The sequence below is a fragment of the Myzus persicae genome, unplaced genomic scaffold (assembly GCF_001856785.1).
Source record: "Myzus persicae strain clone G006 unplaced genomic scaffold, MPER_G0061.0, whole genome shotgun sequence".
Lineage (NCBI taxonomy): Eukaryota > Metazoa > Arthropoda > Insecta > Hemiptera > Aphididae > Myzus > Myzus persicae.
The window spans coordinates 87560-113319 of record NW_019102925.1 but is presented as its reverse complement, the minus strand read 5'-3'; the positions used below and the strand labels follow the sequence as shown (position 1 = coordinate 113319).

The following is a 25760-nucleotide window of genomic DNA, read 5'->3' as shown; positions in this document are numbered from 1 at the left end:
TTTACTATGAAACAAATAGGTATAACGTTAATATATTATAGTTGATTGAATAATACACGTCATAATAATATAATGTAGGGACGAAATAATTATTGTTTTATGAACAATCAATTAGTAGTCATCTTCGAGTGAACGACTTTAGAGTTTGCTCGTATCACATCAATAAAATAAAAATTACATTTGAATCGTAGTTTGAGTATAATTAATTTGCCGTTCCCTTATTACAAGTGCTTGTTATTCGTGTTAAGAATTATATTCGTCGAGCTCTCGAAATATTTGGAAGTAAACCGAGAGGGTAAAACTGTATAGTATTCGATTTAATTAAACCGGGGGACAAATACCGTCATGGGGTAAGACAAATATTTTCATTTCGGTGGCGGACGACATCTGGCGCTTAGGGATTTTTCAATATGAACCAAAGACTCGCGGAAGTCAACAGATTGGATCGGGCGGAAAACTTTATTGGCGATTATATTAGCGGACGGATAATGATAGGGTTTTTTTTTTGCCCTTCTTCAATTTTTATTTTTCCAACCTCGCCTCCCTCCCTCCATTTACAAAGCAACTTTTTATATTAACTTCACGTTCACGTTCATTATGTATTCAAATTATTGGACTCAGAGACACGTCCCACCCGGAGGTCCCAAAGGATTTACATAAAATCTGTTAATAATATTATCCAGACCACAGCATATTCACTATTCAGTTAGTTGGGGAACAACTTATATTGTTTTCTTTTAATGAAAAACATTTCCTGATTTAATTATTGATTTTTACATATTATTTTTATACTTGCAATTAAACATTATGTAGATATTGTATAATAATATAAAACATAAATGAAAAATAGCGGTTATAAAAAAACTATTTTCTTTTTATAGATAAGTTATGAAAGACAATTATTTTAATGTTTACTCACCGACCAACATTCATCAAAGATTTTTATCTTATATTAATTTTAATTTTAGTCGGAGGAGGAGGACCTGCAACACTGATTAATCAAACATATCTTCAAACACATGCGTAGGTTTAAAGTTGTATAATACCATGCCCGTATTATAGTAGATACATTTTTACAATTTTTACATAGTATGTACATTTTTCATTCTCGTTTTAATCATAATAACCTCTGCACTGGTATGTTTAAATATTAATTTTTTTATTTTTAGTATTGTTTCATAATAATTAGTGCTGAAGAAGGAAGACGTTATTAATTTTCATTATGGTTGAGATTAATCAAAAGGTGGAGCCATAGGCTGTGTGTTGGAAATTTTATTTATGGTCTGGGAATAAAGTATACCTTTACCGGAGTGTACATATTATACATATAGTCACAAGTATTATAGTGGTGCAGATGTTAAAACACAATGGGTACATATAGGTACCGGAGGGTACCTGTCTTTAAAAAGTAAGACCCTCTTCGTTTCTCACATTATTTTCACTGAAATCATTCAAACGTTCACGACCGTACTTACAATTTTTGCGTGCAATGAATTCGGCATTGATATGAAATCACAAAAACCTTCGATACGTTTTCATTTCAGACGACGCAACAGGAAAAAAAAAAACGTTTCACAGTATAACGAAATATCAACATTTATAACGTATTAGCAAAAATACGACATGTATGTTTCTCTTTTGTCGTGGCTGGCGGCTGCTTCGATTGTCTGTTGGAAGGTACATATATGTATATAATATTATAATATATCGGCAATGCACTTCTCGAAAGAACGGCTGCGTTAACTCTGAAGCGTATCGGCACCGCCATGTCACCGCACACACGTGTAATTTGTCAAGTCACGTGTAAACGTAACCCGAGAGAGACGTTAACACGTGTACATTGGTAGTGGTAGTGGTAGTGGTAGTGGTAGTGGTAGTGGTAGTGGTGGTAGTGTGATAGTACCCTCCCCCTTTTCCATCGTGTCCAAACGATTGTGTCCGTAGGGTGTCCCTCGAATATATACATATACGTGTATATATAATATGTTCTTCGCGGGCCCATAATACGCGTCCAACACCTGTCGAGCTCAAGATAGTTCTTATTCTCTTTCGTGTAGAGCGATTTTTATTTTATTATTTTTTTTCTTTCCCGAAACACAAAGGCTATACTCACCCCATGTAGTCATGCGCGTGCGCGAGAGCTAACACATAATAATATATGGACAACGTCGGTGTAAATCGTCGTTAAATCTTTATATTCACACGACAGCGACAAAGGAGAAACCTTGCGCTGTGTGTGTACCGGAATTATTATGGTTGTAGGGGTTTTATAGCGAAAAATATTTAATACAATATCCGGTTACCGTAGTGCTCCTGTAAGACCAACAGTGTGCTGGAAAATCTCCAAAGTTTAGCTGTGGCTTAATGTTGTGGACCACTGCTGTTTTCATTTTATTTTTTATATTTACACCCAGAATATACTTTGATTGAAATTTATGGAAAATAATAGGGTGCTCTGTTCGGTAATTCAACACCACAAAAAACTAATACCCGATGTCATACAACATCAGCGGTTCACTTTAATTTTTTCATTTTATTAAACTGTGTTTTTATAATCATTTCTGATTTCTCGAGACATACGATACGATTTTAGTAGCTTAAATCATACGACCGTGTCTAATATTATAGCAAAATCGTTCACATAAAATGTTTTCAATGAAAAAAAAATATCGAAATAGACGGCCTATGAGAAAATTTAGCCTGTCTTTACAGAACATTGGGATGATGTAATAGAGTAACGTACATTTAAACTAAAAACCACGGGTCCATGAAGTATACCTAGTGACTAATCGGAACACTTCATGAAAACGATTTAATTTAAAAAAAAAAATTATTGTGACTTATGGTATGGCACAATTTTTCTAACACTAATATGAGTCATTATATGAACATAATATCAACTTGATTATTTCACTCCTTGAGTTTTTTGTTTTTTTTTTGAAACCGTGATGTGGAATCGATCTTTTAATGGTAGTACAAAATAATATTGTCAATATTAACTAGCCTTACTCTGATAATATAACGTTTTACTGTTTGTGCCAACGTTATTATAATTTTTTTTTTTTGTTCCTATCTTTTGCTGCCGTCGGCAAAAAAATCGGTATTCGTAGACGTCTAACGTCGTCGTGTCCGACGAAGTATTGCGAATATTACTATAACACTCTCACGCACACGCATTTCGTGCTTACGTGCATATAAATAAATATACATTATACAATACGTATATATATATATATATATATACACACACACACATAAATAATAGAATATATATATATATACACATATCGTACATAATGTATACATATGTATATATACACACAGTAATCCGCAGCTGCTTATGCTGTGTTGGCGGCGGCGGCGGCGGCTCCGTCGGAGATGTGCGAGTGTGAAGTGGCGTGGGGGGGGGGGGCGATAGAATGGATATAATATAGAGAGACAAAGAGGAAAGAGAGATTTACGCGCACCCGGTATATTATAATGCCCGAACGGCGGCGGCCATAATAATGGCTGAGCAAACACCACTCGGTGTTTACATTATTATCTCGAATGTCGAGTTTGGAGAATGTATTTACTGGTCTATAAATAAAATCCCGACGTGCGCCTGCGCGTGTGTGCGTGTCCGTGAGGCCGTAAGTCTGCGTGGACCGCCACGGCCGTCTGAGCGTACGATATAAGCCCTCCACGTACTCCAACCGACGGCCCACGATGACGTTTCGTTAATAGCTCCTTGTGAACAATCGCCCGTTATCATGCCGTGGACGGTGTGCGAACAAGGGGTGAGGTAGTACACGTGTGTATATATATATATATATATATATATATATATGTATAATATATTATTATTATTATTATTATTATTATTGTGCGCCGCGGCTTAATTCTGTAGGGTTTGAAGTCGAGTAGTGCGACGAGCACCGACTACCAACTCCCAAATTTCGGGCATTTATCATGTGATATACGATAATAATATCATTATATTATAGCGGCACCCGATGTGTGCACAATGCTTTATAATATAATAATATTATTGTGCGTCGTAGTCGTGTTCTGATGAGTCCGTGATGTATCTATCAATGTAGAATTCAGGCAGGTACACTCCACGAGTGCAGATCACTGTAGTGCGATATTATACCGTACACTCGTAATCGATTATATCCAGGAAAAATACAGAAATAATATATTTTATAAACCGACTTAATTTCGCTTTAATATTTTTAGGTTTCTATGTTTAAAAATAAAATTCATTCGTAGACGGTAATTTTTTTTTTAATTAGATTTTATCCCGATAAACATTAAACACTAGGTTGGTACTCAACGTGTATACACTCATAGCACTATACTACATAGTTACACTCACACGTATACTACATTACGTACACACATATATATAGTATAGTGTAACAACAGCTATCAAAAGAATTTTTTTTTTTTTTAATTCGAGTAATGCACGCACCCCTCGATGGTGAAATTGCACATTTACAACACTCGAATACGTATTATCGGTAGCTTAAAACATACTTGCACTTCTATACGTAGATTATTTTCATTCAGGGGCGTTAATGACGTTTCGTCGAGACAAAAGCTCTTTTTGGGTCCGGCGCGTTAATCCTTTTCCTGCAGCCCGTCGTCCAAGAGGGTCACGGCATGCAGTCCTGACCGACAGAGGGATAAAACTCGGGCAAGCATAAACTTTTATGTTTCCTAAAACCCCTTTTTGTAAAGTATTGACTTATTTTTCCATTTTCAACAGACATTTCTTTTGCGCATTAAAATTATTTTAAAAACAAAACTATTCATTGTAACATCAAAATGGTGAAACCCATAGAACGGTCATAATTAATAAGCTATTTTATCATAATATGCTATAGTGCTTATATGCACCTATGCTTAATAGTTAATTATGCAAATAAAAACGCACAATTTGTAAAACATTTTGTTGGTTCTCTAAAAATATAACTTGACAACGTTTTGTGTAATTGACGTACTTACGCTTACATAATTTAAGTAGTTTATTTCGAGGGGGATCATTGACTGAAAACGAGACTCACCGTTGTGGTTATTTGACTCTACCTCGTCCACAGCAATATTTCCCCTTCATCTTCAGTCTATATAAGATGAACAAATACGCCACTTAAATTTCAATTCTATAATGGTTTTTCGTGCAGTACTGCGATCTTTTGAAAATGAATTCTTTCGTCAGTTCTAAATGCAATAACGTTATTATGATAAACATTTGAAATATTCTTATTGTATATTTGTTATTTAAATGTCATGTTATAATTTTAAATTAAATTATTTAGTTTTCTAAAACAGATGTCCCGGTTTTTTTTTTTACATATTTTATATAATTATACTTTACTTATTTTAAACACAGTACGTCAAACACTTTTTTATTCATTTCACTTAATTCTATTTCGACGTGGTTCATCAAAATTATGAACTTTTTTTAAAGTGCCGTGTATTTATACTCAAGCAAAGGTTAACAGATGTTTTTTATGGGATTCCATAAATAACACATTTTAATTACCTATGTCATATCAACTATTATTTCATATCATTGTACACAATATAATGTACACAACAGGCATGAAATATAAACGAATTTATAATATGATAATATTATTATAATTTATATAACATATAATGTATATATAATGTACTGCATAAAGCCTGGCTACAAAATTGGGGAGGAATAAGAATATATTTCAAGTGGTATACGAGGGTTGTTACGTATATCTTAAAAAAAACAAATGTGATTCATTGTTAATAAAAGTATCGCTCACTAATGTCAAATGTGAGCAATGTTAGCATTAATGATGATAATAGTAATAATAATAAAAATAATAATTTTGCGTTGAATACGTCTTTCGACTTCGTTTCAGTGAATGTCGAAAAGGGATAATACCGCTCACCCCCCTCGCGCTGTGACATGACGGTGATCGGGGGCAGAGAGGGATATCACGAGTATTTGAAAATAATGGGAATACTTTATATACTGTACGTGTATGCGTTTTTATTCCGTACGTAATTTTTCATTTCGTGTACCCAATGTTCAAATTCTTTATATAAATTACGTGTATATAATATATATATATATATATATAGAGAATTACACGCATCGGTCGTATCGCGAATTAATTGATGCTGACTCGACGATGGCGGTCGGCGGAGCGGCGTCCAGAGTTGTGTAACAAATGTTGTTCGAGATTTTATAGTCTGCGGCAAGGAGCGAGAGAAAGGTCTTGTTTTATATGCCTTCTGTTTTCTGACTAGAGAGTTAACTGGTTCCACCCCGCCCCCGCCGCGTGATCGCTGGGCCCCTCGTTCTGTAATTACAACCAGCCCCGCAAACTTTTCCCATCCAAAATTTCCAAAACGAATCCCTCGGCCGATCGCGGGGCGCCGAAGTGAAGGAAACGTCTGCTTTTCCCAGCGCGATCGTAAAACGGCTGACTTTCCGTTACTCCTCGTCGCCTCGTCCTGTTTATACCACGCTTCTTCTGTCCGCCGCCCTGTAGTGTTTTCTTCTCGGTCGTCTTCTCTCCCTCCCCGACCTGCCAACCAGCCGTCCCCTCCACCTAAGACACTCGATTTTTTCCACCTCGGTTACCAGAGAGTTCCATTACCATAAAAACACGACCTGAACACATCACGATATAGGTACTCTGCTCTTTGTGATCACTGCAGGCTGCTCGCGTGCAATTTTTATCTATTTTATCGTACACATAAGTGAAACATATGCGTCTGAATCCACGAGTATAGCACTTCAATGCACTCTGATAAAAAAAGTGTAAAAAAAAAACTGCAGCTATATTGCGGGGCTTAAAAATCCCCAGTGTAAACTCGACAAAAATATTACGATGTTTACTTGGCGTTTTATATCCCAAAAAGAAAAGCCTTATTATCATCAAACACACAAGAAGAATAATAATAATTCAAAGAAACATTTGTGGTCTAGAAAATATAATATTATGTTTTATCTCGAAGACTTTATACATCATATTTTATTTATACAAAATCAATGCTTTAATGTTTTCAACATAAAAGTTTCACTTCTTTAAACACAGAGTTGTGGTAGCGTGTTTACGCTTAATATTTTGGTAAACTTATTTAACTAAAATTAATTTTACATTTTGCGTTTAAAATAATACACATGTATATTAGAAATACGAATTTCGCCCTGAACCGTTTTATAATATATATATTTTTAAATAAACCTTGTATATGTTTGCTAACTTGACGTGTTTCACTAAATATTATATTTTAAAACGATTTTCCCTTGTATTTTAAAAATATACCTAAATAAAAGTGTTCAAAATAGATTAAAATAAAATTTGAGTATAGCGTAGTATAATTATATCAAAAATAGTTTATCATCGGACAATTAATAATTCAAAATCGTCTTAGTCGCTGCTATAATACAACAATACAACCAAAATATGTTTTACCGATGGCATTGTCTTCCGTATATTCATTTATTTACCGAACGGCTCTTTATTCAGAGTTTGAATCTTCATCATGCTGCTTATTATTGCCAATTTAACGTTGTTTTTTTTTCATACCGAGTTAAATAATCAATTTCACTGATGTGCACATAATAGGACTTTAACTAGTTAATGAACCTGAGTAAATAAATACAAGGTAAATAAATTATAGCGCTTATTTTATTTTACTAATTACTATGTAAGTATTTAGTTTTCAGTTCTTTAAACCATTGGTTTCGTTTACATGATCTTAGACTCAACTTAGGTGTATATTAGTGTACATTATAGTGTATAGACCGATTATTGCATATTATTCAACTACAATTTCGATTGTTAATATTGTATCTATAACCTGAACGAAACATCGATATTAACGAAATGCACAGCGCGGATTATCGGCAATGATATTATTCTCGCATGTTTGCGGATAAAAATTGATTACCATTTGAAACGTAATTATATAGCCTTATCATTGGTATATTTATATATAGGTACCAGCTATAATACCTATTATCGGAAAGTTTGCGCTCTTCTCTTCCGGCCGATATATAAAACAGCGTATATATATATATAATGCCACGGCGCACCGAAGCCGATACATATATAGATATACTCTGCGGAAGCCATAAAAACGGTCGAGATTTAATCGGAAAAGCGGTTCTCTAGGCGGAACACCTATACAACACCGGGCATGTGTGAGGTGGTGGAGGTGGAGGTGGTGGTTGGACGGGGCTGGGTCGGGGTCGAAGGGAACTGGACGCTCTTATATGCGAACTCGCAATTTATGGTGGCTATTAGGAAGGAAACCCCGCGGCCGGAACGCCTCTGTTTCAACCGCCACGCCGACCGCGCTGGACCTGTATATGGATGGTTTAGTTTTTCTTCTTATTATTATTTTTTTCTCCTCTTACCTTTTTATATTTCTGTCGTGTCGTCCTCGTTTAGAATGTATGGCCCGACCGCAGTGTGGCGGTGCAGGGTAGTATCATGATCGAACGTTTATCCGACGATGGTTTTCGATTAAACCAATGAAAAATACTCGCGTATAAGTGCAACACAAGATATTACGACGTTATGGATAGACAGGCCTCGACACGGGAACGGCGGGCATTACGACGGGTTTCACAAAATATTGCTGGGTATCTACCGGCATTGGGGGCCGAAGGCCATCTTTCCGTGGTTGTTGGAGGCCTCCACCTATGTAATACTAATACTGAGATGGTGAGTAAACTCTAAGGGACCGGGTGGCAGTATTGTCCTAAAGAATTCCCACCCGTTTCCGGTTTTCGATCGGGAAAAAAGAAAAAAGGTACCTATCGATAGTGCGTTGAAAAGTCAATATCGTAGAACGCAATATGACTGTATATAATACATTAATCTCCGAAAAAAAATTACCAGTTCAGTAACCCCCTCCAAAGATAAAGTAGCATGCTACAAGATATTTTTCATCTGCGATCAAAATTGAGAAATCATACTTATGTTTTTGGGTTTAGTGCAGAGGAAACATAATATCTAATAGCATATACCATTGTAGATTGATTTTTAGAATAATAATTGTTGATTTGCGTTTCTATGGCGATAAACAAAGTATTGCTCAAAATCGTTTAGAAAAATTTCTATCCAGCCCAAAAACATATACATAGTATATTAGTTTAAAATATTTTACTCCCGAGTTTGCCAATTATACACATTATAAAATCTATAATATTATTATTATTATTATTGTATAATGCAATCTCGGCGTGACTGTCTTTTATACAAATAATTGAAAATATAGTCGACCACCGTACTCGAAAATTTTAAACTTTATCATTGAAGAATTAATGTAGCAATAAGATTATTTATGACCTACATAATATAAATACCTATGGTTAACAATATTATAAATACGAGTATAGTTATTTAAATTAAAAAATATAGAAAATATCTAATGTTCCAAGGTTTTGAATAGATATTTTGATTGTCAGTTATCCTTGCAGAAACTAATATAATATAATATATAATACAATAGAGAGAGAGTTAATACGGAGTATTATGTACAGTTCTAACGATCTCTTCAGTATACTATATACTTCCTGTATTTTAGTATTTTACACTCAAACTGGGAAATAAAATTCATTTTTATAACTTAAACATATTGAAATAAAAATGAGAAATTACTGTATTTCTATATTCACTTCTGAATAAAATCATTATTAAATCCATAAAAAAACAAATAAAAATTTAGTTAAAATAAAAACTTTTTTATGACGCGTTAAAATTGCCCACCCAACCAGGTATTAATATTCGAATTTATTACAATTTTGTTTGCCATATACACGGTATGACGGGAATTACATTAGTGCACATACAAAATCCGTACGTTTAATCCGTGACATTCATTAAATATACTGGATTCACGTATTGTATTTTTTTTGATCAAGTGCATACATATACATGTGGTACGCACCTATTTGTTTTTTAGCTCCACTAGTGAGCTTTGGTTGCAGCTCGGTATAAATTTCGGTTATTACATCTCTGCTCTCCGAGTGTTAACAAAAAAAACAAAATAATACCCTTCCGTTACAATCGTGAAACAAAAGAATACACGGGCCTACTGTGAATGTTTAATCATTAAACTTTAATGTATATTTTATGATAACGAGCTCTTTAATTGTTAACATTTCATTTTAAATAAGTCGTACCACCCGTACGGGTTCAATTAGTATTATGCATGTGACTCACGCGTTACTTTTAAACAGCACTTAAAGCAGTACGCCGATAAATTCAGCCAGTTTTATGATGTGCCCGTTGAATTCGCCTTAATTTTTTTTTTTTAACTATCCTCTACACGCGGTAAATAGTTTTTTTTTCCAAATAATTCACGCGTGTTACAGCATACCGTCTTAAGTTTATGGGATTATAGATTTCCACCGAAGTCTAATAACTGAATCCGATGAAGCCAACTAGTGCCTAACACATGTATTATTAGTTCATAATATTTAATGCTATGTAGACAAATAAATAAATTAACTTTTGATTATTTCTGTGCATAAATGACCATACCTATCATAATGTATAACCTATACCTAAACTAACTGTTGTTTCTCAATTATTTAATATGTTGAGACGACAATAATAATAAAACAAAATATTCTGAAGGGTGTTAAACACATACTTGGATTGTAATTTTTTTTTCTGATTCTTTTGTAAAGAACCAATAATAGATTGCCCCAAAACAGTTAATCCTCCGTACATAAAATGTATTATGTATTTAAGTGTGTAAAAATTATAGTTTAATTAGGAAAAAAGCTTAACATAATATAACCATTATCGGCATGACACAACATTAAAATCATTTAACAGAATAAAGCAAACACGATGCCTAACTGAAAGCTATGTATTCAAGCTATTCCATAATTCAGCTTAAAATATTATAATATAAGAAAAAAATATATATGTATAAAATAAAAAAAAAAAAAAAAAACACTATCAAAAGAATGAGAAAAATATCTTTTTTAGGCGGTCCAGGTAAAGGAATGTGGAACGCGTCTCGCACACGCGAATTAAATGAGTTCCACTTGCTTGTAACCGATACATGTTGGCTGCTTTTAATGTACAGTGAAAAATGTATATAATCAGTTCTCACACAACAACCCCTCTATAATAGTAATTGGCCAAAAGAATTACAAAGCTCGGTTTTTTTTTTATTATTATGAAGAAAGAAGCGAAACATTTTAAAAAGTAGACTGTATTTTATTATTATTATTTTTTTTTTATATTTAACAGACACGGTGGTCGAGGGGGATGAATAAAGGATAAACCACGCGTTTAATTCGGTCGTTAATTATGAAATTATTATAGCATAAAATCCCAGTAAGCCATAAAAGCAAAATAATTATTTGCCAGATTTCATAATGTGAACCAAGAAACGATAAAGTTAGATAACATTTTTTTACGAAGATGTTAATAAATTAAATACATAATATTATAATATCACGTATTGTGTATTCATGTATATGTATACTAGTTCATTAGAAATAAAACATTCTCCATCATTGTGTTACCCCAATCCAAAAACACTTCTCGTGCATATTGTTATTAATTAAATTCCGAAATTGCTTGATATAATGTAGTAATGCGTGTAGTACACAATTTAATTTCATTCAAAACTATTTAATCAAAATGTTTATTGTCCCTTGCTCGGTCAATGATAAATTGTTCATAGCTCGGTAATAAATTGCAGCTTGCAATCCGCGTTTATTACAATAATGTGGAATGAACACGGAAGTATTAATGTACAGTTAATATGTGTATTCCAAAAATGTATCTGTAAATCTGTTATCTTAAATTTAAAACTATACATAATATATAATATTATTATATATTGTGTATACATTATTATTTCAGACATTCCTAAGAATGTTCATTATTTTTTGCGTTTCGGTAAAAAAAATTAATTGCTTTTCTTTTAAAAATATTTAAGGTTTTTTCTGTCCTTTGAATTCAGATTGATCGTTTGTTTTACCTGCTCCCTCTCGCTCACCGTAATACTTTTATACTGCAAATGAAACCCCTTGACCCTAAATACTACTTGAGTTCATCTCGAGTTGTCTGACACACACGATACGTTTATTTTATCACTCAAACACCTTAAACAGAAAATCATAAAGGTCTACTGCCACACCTTTTATAACGGATAAGTTCTTTTTCCGGACAATTGAAATCACCATGAAAACGATGAAACTACCAAAGCAGTACATACATAGACCCTTTGTCTGCTCGTTTAAAATTGTCTATTCTTTCATCCGACCCTAGGCAAATCGTTATGTATTTTCTTGGGAAAAAAGGTCAGGTCTATTACAGACGCTCCGGGTAAATTGCTTTCCGTATTATACTACGATCAAAGGTCACACACGTTTTCTGATGAACGCCTTTTGTGTCAAAAATAAAATCTATTAGGAACTTGACGAGGTTCTTAGCTATAACTGATACATTATTATTACAATAATGCCCTTCGATTTGATTTTACTACATTTTCCGAGGTACCTACTCGTATTCTGACTGCACGGTGAATATGAATACATCAGCATTGAAAAATTCACCGTTCCATCAATTCAGCTTTTTACTTGTGAACAAAATTGGTTTTGTTCTTGCCAGTGACTATGTTTTTCGTATCCGTTATATCGAAATATTGACTTATTATATTCACGAGCGCATATGTGACGTTGTTCTATTATTTTTTTTTTCGTTTCCTCTTGTTTTTCCCCACACTTATTGGATATTATTCAAAAGCTGCGTGTACCACACAACTCCCGTGAGAAACGATAAATTTGCCTGTATGCGAAATTTGCTCGCGACGGGTGTGCGATAAAACAAGATTACCCCGCGGTGTAGGGTTCCATGGTGGTACGCTCCAACACCCACCCTCCCCTGGAATACGGCCCAGGTATCTCCTCTGGAAATCTCACTGTGGGGTGTGGTTGAAACACCAATGTTGCGTGAATAGCCAGTACGGATCTAATGAGGGCCCAACGTGTGACGAAAATACGAGAGTCGTAAATAAAATGTTACAATAAAATTATCAATAACCCACAGTGGTAAATTTATTGGTGCGATAAATATATTATATAATTATACCGCGAAATCTGAAAAGGAAAAAAAACACCAAATAACAAAAATATAATATCTGAATATGACCGAATGCATATATATTATATAGCTCTGTAGGCACGTTACATTTTTGTCAGCATATTGTTGCAGTTATTGAAATTTGCAACCATTGAAATCAACACATTGTACAATAGCTACGGACATAATATTATTACGTATAAATGTATAATTCATCTGAAAACTATTCCTATAGCCAAATATTTCGGTAATTTAGTTTATTATATTTCCCAAACTATAACTATTAATGTTATATTATTCAGTCAATAGAACAGAAATAGCGGATAGGGTTATAAAACAGTGATCGTTAAATATATTATATTACTGGTATTACTCTAATGAAATTCATAGATACAATATAATATCAAATATACAAGATAATTCATTCTAGTAAAATGCATTGAACCGTTTGTATTTATGTACAATGTACATATTACTTAATTAAAATAATATGATTAATTTGTAACAATTTGACTAAACTATGGAAATTAATTAATGATAATAGGTAGTCTCCCCTTACGAGAATTTTAAAACGTACATTAACAGTACAAATAAATAACATGAACCTGAAGGATTACTTGTACAAATTATACAAACATGGTTTAATTTATTTGTTCATGAAAATCTTTTCAAGTAATTCAAAATTAATTTGTGCATCTGCCAAAGGTAGTTTCTTATTATTATAATGATACATAATAAAAACTAAGAAAAAAGTACGAATAAAATACAGAATTAATGTGTTGGGCATTTGACAATACATTGCATTCTTCAACGCAAGTCAGTGGTATTATTATTCATTTGATATATTTGCATTAAAAAAAAAAAAAACAATTTTAAGCGAGCTTGGTTTACTTTACGGTGTTTATAAATGTTTTATTTTTAAACTTTATGTGCTCATAAAAATAATTTACGAGTGAATGTATTAAAAATATATTGAATACAGTAATGAATATGAAGTGAGTAAAAGATTAATACCAAAAATTAAAAATTTCATTAAAAGATTTAAAAATTACCGAATAATAAATATTAGCATGATATAAAATTAAAGGATAAAAGTGGTATCGTCGTAAAATTGATAAATTGCACCAAAATTGAAATTTTAAGCGTTTATAAAAAAAACTCGGTAAATCAAGCGTTGAGGTACTTTAAACATAAAGAAAATCATACTATAAATACGTCGTATTCGTGGTATGTACAATGCGCATGTTTTAATTACCGACGTTTAAAAAATTTTAATGATTTATTACTTATAATATCATTTTAGTATAAGAAAGAAATATGTCTACTGTCTTTTTATAATTACTAAAACACACAAGATAAACTATACCTTAAAAAATTAGCGCTGAGACCTGCAACTGTGTCGAATTTTTATTCTTCAGAAGGTTTTGGTATTTTGGAATTCAGAACTTTCTTACCGGTTGTGCCTACAAGAAATGTAAATAGGTTGACAATTATTATAAATCACATATAACTGTGAGCCAAACAGCAAAATAAGTAAAAACATATAAATAAATAATGCAATAAACAGCATTTAAAATAAGTATATATTAATAATATTGTACACACGTTATGTATGTAGTTTTCGTCAAGATATCAATTAAAACACATACCTATTCGATTTACTCTCCCCGTCTACCGTACACAAGGAATATATAATTATTTTAAAAACAAATCAAACAATAGTTTGTCATTATATTGATGTAGACGTGTAACAATAACAGTTGAACATAATGATAATTATAAGTACCTCCGCCACATAATATAGTTCACTCAAAACGCGCCAGCGGCAATATTGCCGGTCGCTGGTAGTTTGGGAAACAGTCTCGTCTCTCGTCGGAGATGTTATTATTACCATCGATTAATTCAGAACATTATAACTATAATTTCGTCCCAGTACACTATCATAATCCCACGGTGCGCAGGTAAACCGCAATGGTTGTCGTGCGCACGGTACAGGACTCGCGTCGGTCTACAACGATAAAATCATATCATAATATTATTATACTTTTGCGAATTATTACATTGTTATGCTTCGTAGTCACACGCGCTGACGACGACGGCATGTGACCGGGGTATATCTGGGCGGATCGCGAACAGAATCAATCGGAAATTCTGCACGGTTCGTTTCTCCAATTTCGGGTAAACGATTACAATAATGCACGCTCGATGACAACGACGACGATGACGACGGACCGTATTATATGTCCGGGGCGAAGAGCTTGACGACGCAAGTGAGAGAGACGAAGAGAAAAGGCCGGCCGATATCTAACCCGGATGTTATTCTATATATATATATATAATGCGTATCGAAAACAATTAAACTTGGACGCGGACGGACGTGAGTGGCTTGCTGAAAATATAATATAAAAACCATCAAGTCTTATGTTTTTTTTCCTCTCCCTATCCTTACTCTTTTCTCGCTTTTCCTTCTCTCTCTCTCTCTCTCACACACACACACACACACACACACACAAATATACAACCATCAAGCTATAGTCCCTCTTTGATGTCTGCAGTTTTGTTAAACTTTATACATGTACATATATATATATAATATACGGAATACTACCCTACCTCGGTGGTCTGCTGCTGCGCTCCACCCGCGGACTACCTAACTCGTGTATCGTTTTATTCGTACAAACGGCTCGTCGTCCCCTACTACCCCTTGCAACTTTCCGCGCTCTACACAAACTGCGTCAGCTCCGTACGCCCCCGCGTCGTCGCGTCATCGTCGCCCCACGAGGCATAAACAACACAGAAATTCCTGAACCGATACCGCGCGATTAAATCGTTTTAGACGGGGCGGGGATGGGGTGCACTCTAAAACACACACTCGTATCCACGAATTGACGTACCTCGTTAAAGGCCCAGAAATTCGCACAGGAATTACTACGAGCCCACGTGAACTGTGAGAGTGCGCGCGTGTGTGTGTGTGTGTGTGTGTGTGCGTGTGTGCGTGTGTGCGTGTCTTTTTACAACCTACCCTATCGATTGTGCGCGTGCGCCGTTTTAACGCCATCACTCACCCGGAAATGTACCACGCGTGTTTGTATCGCAAATATCGCGAATGGTGACGAAACGTTTCAATACACGATTTTTGTGCTAGACGGATATGGCTATACGAGTTCATTCCGGCTGCATTATATTACGGAATAATTAATATAAATACATAAAATTAACACGATTTCTCAACACGCGAAATTGAAAAGCACAAATTTCGCGATATTCGTATTGTTTTGAGAGCGACATTCCTAAATATCAAACATGATAATGTTGTACAAAAACCATAATAATTTAATTCGCCATGACGTTATTCTAGCGTAATCAAAGTGGAAAACTGTAAACATCTATATTATACAGTCTATATATTATATTATATTTATTTATTAAAACGCATAAAAAGTATTTATGACACGATTTTTGTTATATTTATTAATATTTTACACAACTTGTTTATACAGGAAATGCAGAATAGAACCATATAAATGTCCAATATCACATAAAAAGCTGTAAACCGAATGATTCCTATTTCATTTTATTGTGCCAGATACCAATATTTATGATTATCTACGTTTTCATTTTATTAAAAAAAAAATTACATAAATCTATAAAAATACGAATACGTTATTTGTTTATAGTAATATTCAAAATTTCATAAAATTACTTTTTATTTTTTTTTCGATTTGTGTATTTCGATTTTGGATTTTTTAGATTCTGAGTGGAGCGATGATGCTTTGGTTATAAAATAATATGTGAGTGTTTCTTTTTTGTCTGTCATCAACGTTCGGGGCAATAAAAAGGTGATTTCTGGTTGCAAATTGGATCTCGTTGGTATTTTCCGGAGTTAAAAGTAAAAATCGCAGTTCTTTTCGAAATAATCGGAAACAAAAATTAAGGAAAAAGATGGAATATTCAAAAAAATTCCATGCACAACAATACACAATACCTGTTTCCGAGTAAATTGATCTCGTTGTTTTGTTGTAATTCTAAAATTAAACACCATGATACTTGACATTTTTAAGAAATATTTATATAACTATTTTCTAGACTTGGTATAATTTTCAAAGTATCTTGACTCTTAGGAAGAAGCTATTTTTTTTGTACACTTAAAATTATCGACTTTTTTTAGTTTTCATTCGATTATGTTGTTAAATGTTAATACTCAGTCAAAAATATTTAATACAAGGTTCTTTGTTCTTCTTACAACAAATAAAAAAACGCTAAAAATACAATTTACATTTTTTTTTTAAAGTTCTTAAAGTTAAATTGTCAACAAAATTCGTTAAAACCACAGAAATTTGTGAACAATTTTGTGTGTAAAAATGCATAAAATAAATTAATAGTTAATAATGAATAGTTCAATCACAATGTATTTCTAATCAAAAATACATGAGCACAAATTATTTTTATTGACATTTTAAGTTAGTGTAGTTTAAGTATTATGTTGCAATTCAAAAAGTATTTATCTCAGGAGCTTTAAATATTTCACCGTTGTACGTATAATATTATTATTTTCTATATACACGCAGTGCAATTTTTAATTAATTTAAACTCATTTTAAGCTATTTATACTCCTAATCCTCTGAACTCTATGTTAAGGTAAACGCCCTTCTTTTAAACTAATATGTATGGTCATTTTGACTATATTTTAAGTTATTAACAATTATATTTAATACATATTATAATTTACCTAATTTATTTTCCCATGTGTTCCCATTGATTTAACCTACTGTATTACTAATGAAAAAATAGATAAAATAAATAAATTATACTAAAATATCTTTGGAAATGGAGTCTAACACTTCGTCTCTGCTCTAGATCGTTTTTCTTATACAATGATCATTGAATTCAAATTAAACACATCCATTACAGTGACCTACTCAATGCGAGTCGTAGATACACTCGAAATCTCATGTTATATATGAAATCAACTTATTCAGTTTTTTTTTTTATTATTCTCGACACAATATATAGATATTCTTACGTATTGATATATTGATGTAAAGAATATATATAAATCGCTTTCACGCTTTAAAATTCATATTTGCGTGTGAATTCCTGAACTGCGTTTTTTTTTTCATATTAGTTTCGTTTTGTTTGTCAACGACTCTTAACGGGCGATTGTTCAAAAGAATAAATATGAAATATTATCAATATATAACGGTCCCAAAGTCCTATTTGTACATATAAGAAAATTGTGCGACCTTTGAAGCGTAATGGCATCCAAGGAGTCTGGGGGGATTTAATCGGACCGGATGTACAAGTGAGCATTTTTCCAGTTCGTGCACAGCCTTTATTGCGTTCCGCAGTTGGCATAGTTGGGCGAATTTTCAGTATCTCTTGTATTAAATTGTAATTTCACTAAATGAAAATAGGCTTGGTTTATTTATTTTTATTTTTAGCGCGGAGACACGCAAAAGGGGTTATGAATAACCGAGGTGGATCCAAAGTCTGCGGTAGTGCTTCTGGGTAGGAGAGTTGGTCGTAAATAAAGATTTATGTCTTACCGGAGTACCCTCGATAAACAACCACACCCCCAACCACGTAGACGCGCAGAGGCTTTTGTGTTTCCCGAGCTCATTAGGAACCAAGAGCACCTGTAGACGTTCCGTAAATTTATCTCAATTTATATTTACCTACTATGTACAGTGTACACGAGTATTAATTTTTTTTTGTTTCTGTATACCAATCGAGACGCAAGTCGAATTTCGTAACCCGAGGAAAATGTGTATACTTATTGGAATGTGTCAAATCGACTTTATTTTGTTTTATGGCAAGTCCGTGTAAAAAAATAAAAACAAATATGCCTTGGCATACTAATGTGAATCGGTTTTGAGGTAGACACGTATTCTTATCTCGAGAAAATCTGATTCGAATACTATTCTGTCGGTTCAACGGAGAGCATAAATCATGACGACTTAGCGTGAACAACGATAACAATAAATAATCCTTCGAAATTCGCTTTTAATTGATAATTTATTATAATATACATATTTCGGCATTACATTTCCTCCTTAAAATGTATGGAATTAAATATTAAATGAAGGATTTTGAAAGAACACTGCTTATTAGTTTAATACTTAGTTGTTTTGTCTTCGATGGTTGAGTATAATAATATTATACGTATATTAAACATTAATTTCTTTCGTAAATATAATAAACAAAATATATACGATTATTACAATAGTCACATCATGTAATTATTATTTAACGATTATCATGTTGGTATCGTATTAAAAGCTAGTAATTGTATATTCTAAATTTAGTCTCAGTTAAGAATGACAAACATAATTAAAACTAATGATAGGAATACAACAAAGATAATAGGTAGGTATGCGTATTATATTTAAATTCACTCACAGTGACAGTGTATCTTATATATATAAACAAAAAATGCTTTCATGGCGGCTGTGGTTGTCAGATATGCTGGGGAAAAAGTTCAGCTGCCTCTAGAAAATGGATTCACAAAGCCGTAAAAAAACCGGTGATGTTGACGTTTTAACTTAGAATTTTTTTATTAAAAAACAAAATTCAGTTTTTTTTTTTTACTTTAATAGTTATATGCGTCACTGGTCACACACAACAACAAAAGCCGTATGCATATGAGTTTCGACTGAATTATATCGTAATGAATTTGAAAATCTCTGGCTAATTAACAGTCTGAAAATACTTAAGTATAAAAATGGCCGTACATATAACAAACAACACTTTGCCGGTCTGGTTAAAATTATAAATGTTCACTTATTTCCTTTGAACATCTCACACGTCACTTAAAATCGCAGAAAAATAAAGGTGATGAGTACTTCAACTCAGTTGTACGAAGTCGCGAACTTTGAAAGCGATTTAATCCAAACAGTCACACTAGTTTGTGAAATGTGCTAATTCCTAATAAACGTGTTTTAAGTCCCAATTGTATATTATTCATTTAATTCTGTGGTTCGTGACAGGATTTAACACGCGTTTTGCAATAAATAAGTATTTTTTAAAGTTTCATTTCTTTTTTTGTACCTCTAGTCGTTGATTCACTTTTGTAAATAAATCACAGAGTACGTGCGAATTAGATAACTTGTTTAAAATTATTAATAACAAAATACTATCGGATCGCACGGGCATGTGGATTTTGTCAATTTAAAATACCTCAGCGTAAGTCACGTCTTTCAAAAACTTTTATTCGCTCCTACTTTTTCTCATCCCCTTTCATAACGTTTTTGACGTCGTAACGATTGATGTCGTTGAAGATCAGCCTCCCCCGGGTTTAGGGTTTTAAACCCAGCATTTTTATTCGGTTACAAAAGACAACCTAGCCGAACGGCGCGCACAAAAAGTATTGATTGGTTAGGACTGCCGTCGTACATATAATCATATCTCCCGACGTGTTATTCCATCTTCGAACCACACCGACTATTACTTGATTGAATCGAACGATTTTCCGAAAATGTTTAACGCGACGGTCACAACGAAAACGCACGTAAAAAGAAGTTCATCATCAGTGATTGGGGTGACAAAACAAAAAAAAAAACAAAAAAAAAACCCGGGAACGAACATATTTTGCCATTTGTTCGGTTTCCCGCTAAGACCACCTCTGGCCTTTGAAATTGCCTCACGTCGTCGCATACACACGTCCGTCTATGCTTCAACCCAATATCTTAAAACATTGACATGCGCGTGAGGGGTGGAGTGGGGTGAATGCGGAATATAGAAAGAAGGAAAATATGTCCGTGGTGGAAAAAGAAATAAAGAACAACATTCAATAGAGCGTTATTTCTATCGTCCCCCCCCCCCACCCCAACACTGCTAGGCGGGTTGCAGAACGATCGAGTTTACGGAAAATGGAAAACTTTCCGAGGATGTAAATAAGATGACACGCAAAATATTGAGCTCCCTCGACACGTTTCCGTCAGAATCCCTTTAGTGAATGACTTTACGCGTACGTCGCGCTCGCGGGTCTTACGGCTATGTCTGTACGATATTATTATTATTATTATTATTATTATGTATGAGCAAGTACAGCGTGGACGAGGAGAACGCACAGCGTCGATAATATTGCAGTGGTGGGCGACAATAAAGCGCGTCTCCTGGTTTGGGGCGACACGGAATTGTATTTTAATCATTTGAATCCGAGTGCACGCAGGTGGGTATGTGATTTGTGGCGCGACGACTTCTCCGCGAGGGGCAGGTATTATACTCCGTAATATTATATCAACACAAAACTGATCTACGCCAACTCGATATTATTTGCTTAATGGGCACGTGGTATTTGTATATTATTGTTGTTGTTGTCTCAGAAACGACGGTTGCTGCACAAGTCGTGAATCGTGATAATATCATTGTTACTATTTTTTTTTCCCGGGGACTCTGATCGGACATATTTTTCGCACGAAAAGTTTGTTCCGACTATACTCTATGTATGTACCTACGAGTATTTGTATTCATTTATTGTTATTTTTGTCGTTATTGTTTTTTTTTTTTAATAACCATTTAACATCCGTCTATTTTAGTTGTTCAACTATTTACGTTTTAAATTTGTGTTTGATGTGAGTGATGTACAAACGAAGGACGGAACTCGGTCCTTCCCAACCGTGTAATTAGAAATGTTTCTGACGCATAGAATTTGATGGATTTTTGTTCGAAAAGTTTAACTAACAACTTTTTGAACGAACCCATTTTTCAAGAGAATTATTTAAGAATATAAATGCACGTTTTACAAGACTGACTTTAAAATACACTACGCACTTCCTTTAATAAATATAAATACTTAATTTATGTGCTCGAGTGTCTAGCAAACACTGCCGGATTCGCTTAAGACTACAACTACCACACACTATAATATAACTTGTTCACTAAACATATATTCAATTCAAACAATTCCTTTACACTCGTAATGCATGTTTGTAGCGACCGACAACAGCTGGTACATCGTAGAAAATTATAATATCGGGTATCCGTGTGATATTTTTTATCTCAGCAGCGGCGCCAAACGTTGTCGCCCTTATAAATATTGTATATTTTTAGTTTGTCGTATTTGATGTGCGTATAACGACTACGCGTCCTTGTTTTCTTGCTTTACATCATACTATTAAAACGATGTATCTGCGTTTAAAATCAAAATAGTAATTTTATAAAAAAACATTCAAAACGACAGCAATGTTTGGCATGTCTTTTGGATGTATAGGTTATAATAATCATGTGTCATAGCTATACTTTAGTCGCCACGCAGTGCTTTTATGGCCACCTTTGTATTTGTCTGATAAACGAGTAAAAAATAATTTTTGCATATAATTACGATATTACGGCTTTTGTAAAGAGTAATATTACTATAATCGTTATTATCTACACCGATATAATAATTCGTAGAACATGCCGGCACACCTATTATAGCGCAGTATTATTTCGGTAGTGAAATTTATATATTATCTCTCTAACGGCATTTTAATCGCCGTGAAACATTTGTGCAATAATTACGGTACAGTCTCATCTCTACACCCGACCGCACTGCCAGCGCATACCGAATAATATTTTCGACCCCGCAGTACAGTTTGTTTACGTTCAACTATGTGTATCATAATATTATTATATTGTGTTATTGTATACTCGCGCACGCCCGGGCTAGCCATAAAACTTATTCAATATTCCGCGAAATTGAAAATAAAATATTATACCGCTTAAACAGACGGCTAAAACCGCACTGGAAATATATATGATTACCCTCTCGATATTACCGGGTGTTGCCAAGCACACTATAATAATAACGAGGTGCACACTCGCGTATGATAAATCGTTATTGTTTGTTATTTATTTTTTTTTTCTTCTCTTTGTATTTTTGCGACATACGTTTGGGACGTCTTGCGTCGGAGCTAGGCAGGCCCGTGCGCGTATAATAATAATAATAATAATAATAATAATAATAATAATAATTGAAGGCGTTACTGCGCCCCGGGGACCGTTACGTACCCTCCACCGCACGGCCCAACCTTCTTTAATATATTCAGACGTGTTCGGCACTAATTTAACGCGGCAAAGGGAGAGAACTTTTCGGGAACCTTCTCAATCATAAATTAATCGACGAAACCAATTTAAACCGTGCAAAATTCATGCGTGTGTGAGTTTAATTTTTCAGTGTTTTTTCGTTCTTGCATATTATGTAGTCCGACGAAACGTTTTTTATCTTGTTTATATTCAAACTAATGATCACTGCAGGCTCGCACCGTGTACGCACTGTATACATATATATATATGCACGTATACAAGGTATATACATTTAGTGTGCGCTCGCGTGTGTGTGTGTGTGTGTGTGTGTGCGTGGGTGTGTGTGTGCGCACAGTAAATTTTAAACTTTCGGTGGAGTGGGAACAAGTTTTTATCGTTCGAGTTCGGGCCGTTGCGCTTCGCACGACCAAAGTTTGTTTCCGGCAGGGGTCTGAACACGCAGCCGCTAATAACTTACACCGCGTGTAACCTGCTGCGAAAACAAACAAAAAATCTCTCAGGGTCCGATGGCCTACAGGAACGTTACAGCCATAACCCTTTGAAAACGTACGTTTCATTCAATAATTATGAGACGATGTTTTCGTTTAAACATGGCATTTCCTTGTACATCGAATTAATTCGTTATACGATCATTGTTTTCGGTGGCCGAACGATGACGTTCTTGTGTACCAAAAAAGTGCGATACGCGCGAGGAAAAAGTTTTCGAAAATGCAATTCGACGAACGCTTTTGTCGATAGTCGCAGTTTCTTCGTAAAAACAACAATTCAAATTAAACATTAAAAAACATAAATCAACTGGAAAACACTGAAACCCTATGATTGTTATGGAACAATTTTTTTATTGAACACAAGTGCCTGTATTATGTTTTTTCACAGGTAATTTTACATTATTTTCAGGTAGAGTATAGTATCCAGAAATCATTCGTACATTTCATATGATACAACGGTTATATGTCTCTGACACTTTAATAGTTTTTAGTTTTCTTATTGAGAACAGCCCTCCATTATATAGTGGATAACGATTTATAAACACGTTGTTAGTGGCTCTCAAATTTAACGAAAAATTAATATTTCTTTATGCAAAAACATTTTTGTCGAAGCTTTTTAAAAAAAAAAAAAAACGAAACAATTGAAAAATTAATAAATTAATACCAACGTAGTTGATCTACAATTTGCATAATGCGACAGACTATTTCGGTCTTAACACTATGCACATGACGGTTGTTTAACATTTAGAAACGCAATACCTAATGTAATTGTATTGTTGTACCTACCTATATATATACGTCTCTCCTGGGCCACCTCGGAGAAGAACGTGCCTTAATCTCCTCATCAGTGTGGGCATAAATTTACGGTCGTTTGTTTGTCTGTTACAGATCACGTGCGAGAGTTGTCCTGCGGCCGAATGTACTACAGGACTTTTCACTTGGATGAAAATCGTGACACATTATACGTCGGTGCCATGTAAGTTTCATTTGTCATTCTCACACGCGTTGCTCCTATTTTTCACCCCCGAACGCCATTGACCGGCCATTTTTTTCAAGTGGCAGGTATATATATATGTAATGTTAAGAAGTGTATACAGGACTCGGCGTCGTAGGAAAATACATTTTTTTTTCACCTCATGAAATACCGCTCAACAGGTCCAGAATATTAAATAATACTTAATGAGACGTCTTTTTTAATTTTTAAATACAAAACTATATATAAGGTCAAAAGTAAGGTTAGGTACATTACATTGTTGTTGAGTTACCCGTTTGTATTTATAAGCTTTATGGCTACGTCACACAAACACAATTTCTACGTTATATCATTATATATTGCCTAAATATTAGTAAAAGTCACACATACACCTCGCACATAATTTTATATTACTCTAAAGTGTTGTCGGCGTATGTAATAAAAATGCGTGCTCTCTGCCATCGAATAAAATACATTTTTTTTTTTGTTACCACATTAATTCTCGTTTTTAACATTTATTTTCTTTGGAAATTGCACTACACGCTATGAATAAAATATTCGGTTTGATTTATTAAATTATTTGTCATTTTTTTTCGCGCGATGACGTCATGTACATATCACGTCGCAGCTCATAAAATTAAAATTATATAAATTAATAGTAGTTGTAATAATATAATATGCGTATAACAATAATAGTACGTGTACCTATGCATTTCGTACCGCCGATATGATTAATTGCAGTTACGCCTTCGTTTTTCTGTTTTTCGAACATAATTCATGAATGAATAGGACGGCAGTAATTCATTATACACCCGTTTAACGAACGTTTTTTAAATCCGTTTCGCGTTGAACGATTATCGTCGTCAGCGAATAATAATAATAATAATATGCAATACGTGTTTTTTCGTAAGTCGTCGTCGTCGTCGTCGTCGTATAATTCGATTATTCGACACAGTGCATACGTGCATAGGTCGGGTTCAATATTTTCTTGTACGATTTCCGTTTTCTACGTCATCAGCGCAACTATATCATATCATAATATTATTATTATTACTGTCGTGGTATATAATATTATATTATATAAACACGGAGAATATGCCACGCTCTTCCTCGCCACTGCACCGCCCGCACCATCATCCAACCCCTGCGACAAGACAGCCGAGCGTAATTTCGGAA

General features: G+C 34.0%; 1 protein-coding gene across 3 annotated transcripts in view; it reads left to right on the top strand.

Annotated features, from left to right (window-relative positions):
* Window positions 1-25760, top strand: part of LOC111033413 (semaphorin-2A) — a 373923-nt gene that overhangs the window by 264817 nt on the left and 83346 nt on the right. For all 3 annotated transcript variants that reach the window (XM_022314127.1, XM_022314126.1, XM_022314125.1), the window contains one exon: window positions 24500-24587. In XM_022314127.1, coding sequence (XP_022169819.1) covers window positions 24500-24587 — 88 coding nt within the window. The remainder of the gene's footprint in view (window positions 1-24499; window positions 24588-25760) is intronic.